This window comes from Monoraphidium neglectum, assembly GCF_000611645.1.
Source record: "Monoraphidium neglectum strain SAG 48.87 unplaced genomic scaffold scaffold00872, whole genome shotgun sequence".
Taxonomy (NCBI): Eukaryota; Viridiplantae; Chlorophyta; class Chlorophyceae; order Sphaeropleales; family Selenastraceae; genus Monoraphidium; species Monoraphidium neglectum.
In genome coordinates, this window is record NW_014012756.1 from 16076 (window position 1) to 16604 (window position 529).

A 529-nucleotide genomic window follows, 5' to 3' on the forward strand; every position below is an offset into this window, starting at 1 on the left:
GACGTGTGTTCAGGCCTGCAAGGCGCGAGAGGATGGCACATGGTTTGGGGACATGATTAGCAAGGGCGCACCTGTCCGTCCGACCCGCCGCCCCCCGGCTGACCAGTGCTGGCGTGCACGCGCCCCCCCTCCCCCAATCCGCCCCCAAAGGTCCATTCTGACCCAGGCGGCGTGGAGGCTGAGGCGTACCGCCTGTGGGTGCAGGCCGTGCTGCAGCCGCTGAACGAGCAGGCGGCCGCGATAGTCAGCGACCACATAGGTGCGGCAGAGCCCGCGCGTGTGCGCGCGGCAGGCCGGCGCTCGGGCGCGTGCACTCGGCGGGGCGGCGCCTGAAGCACGTGTCGGGCGCGGGCGCGCGGCCTCGCAGGGCGGCTGAAAACGCGGCCGCCGCGGCACGAGCGCGGCACATGCCGAGGCAGTGCTTCGGGCTGTAGCCGTGTGGGCCGCAGTGCTCGTGTCCCCACGTGAGGATGGCCCTGCGGTGGGGCCCAGCCTGCCCAAGAGGCGCGCCGGCCCGCGGCGCCGCATT

At 73.5% G+C, this 529-nt stretch overlaps 1 protein-coding gene across 1 annotated transcript in view; it reads left to right on the forward strand.

The window, feature by feature from the left end:
* MNEG_5721 (hypothetical protein) overlaps window positions 1-333 on the forward strand; it is a gene marked incomplete at both ends in the record, with an annotated part of 1205 nt that extends 872 nt beyond the window's left edge. The window contains one exon of the mRNA XM_014045804.1: window positions 151-333. Coding sequence (XP_013901258.1) covers window positions 151-333 — 183 coding nt within the window. The remainder of the gene's footprint in view (window positions 1-150) is intronic.
* Window positions 334-529: the final 196 nt, after the last annotated feature.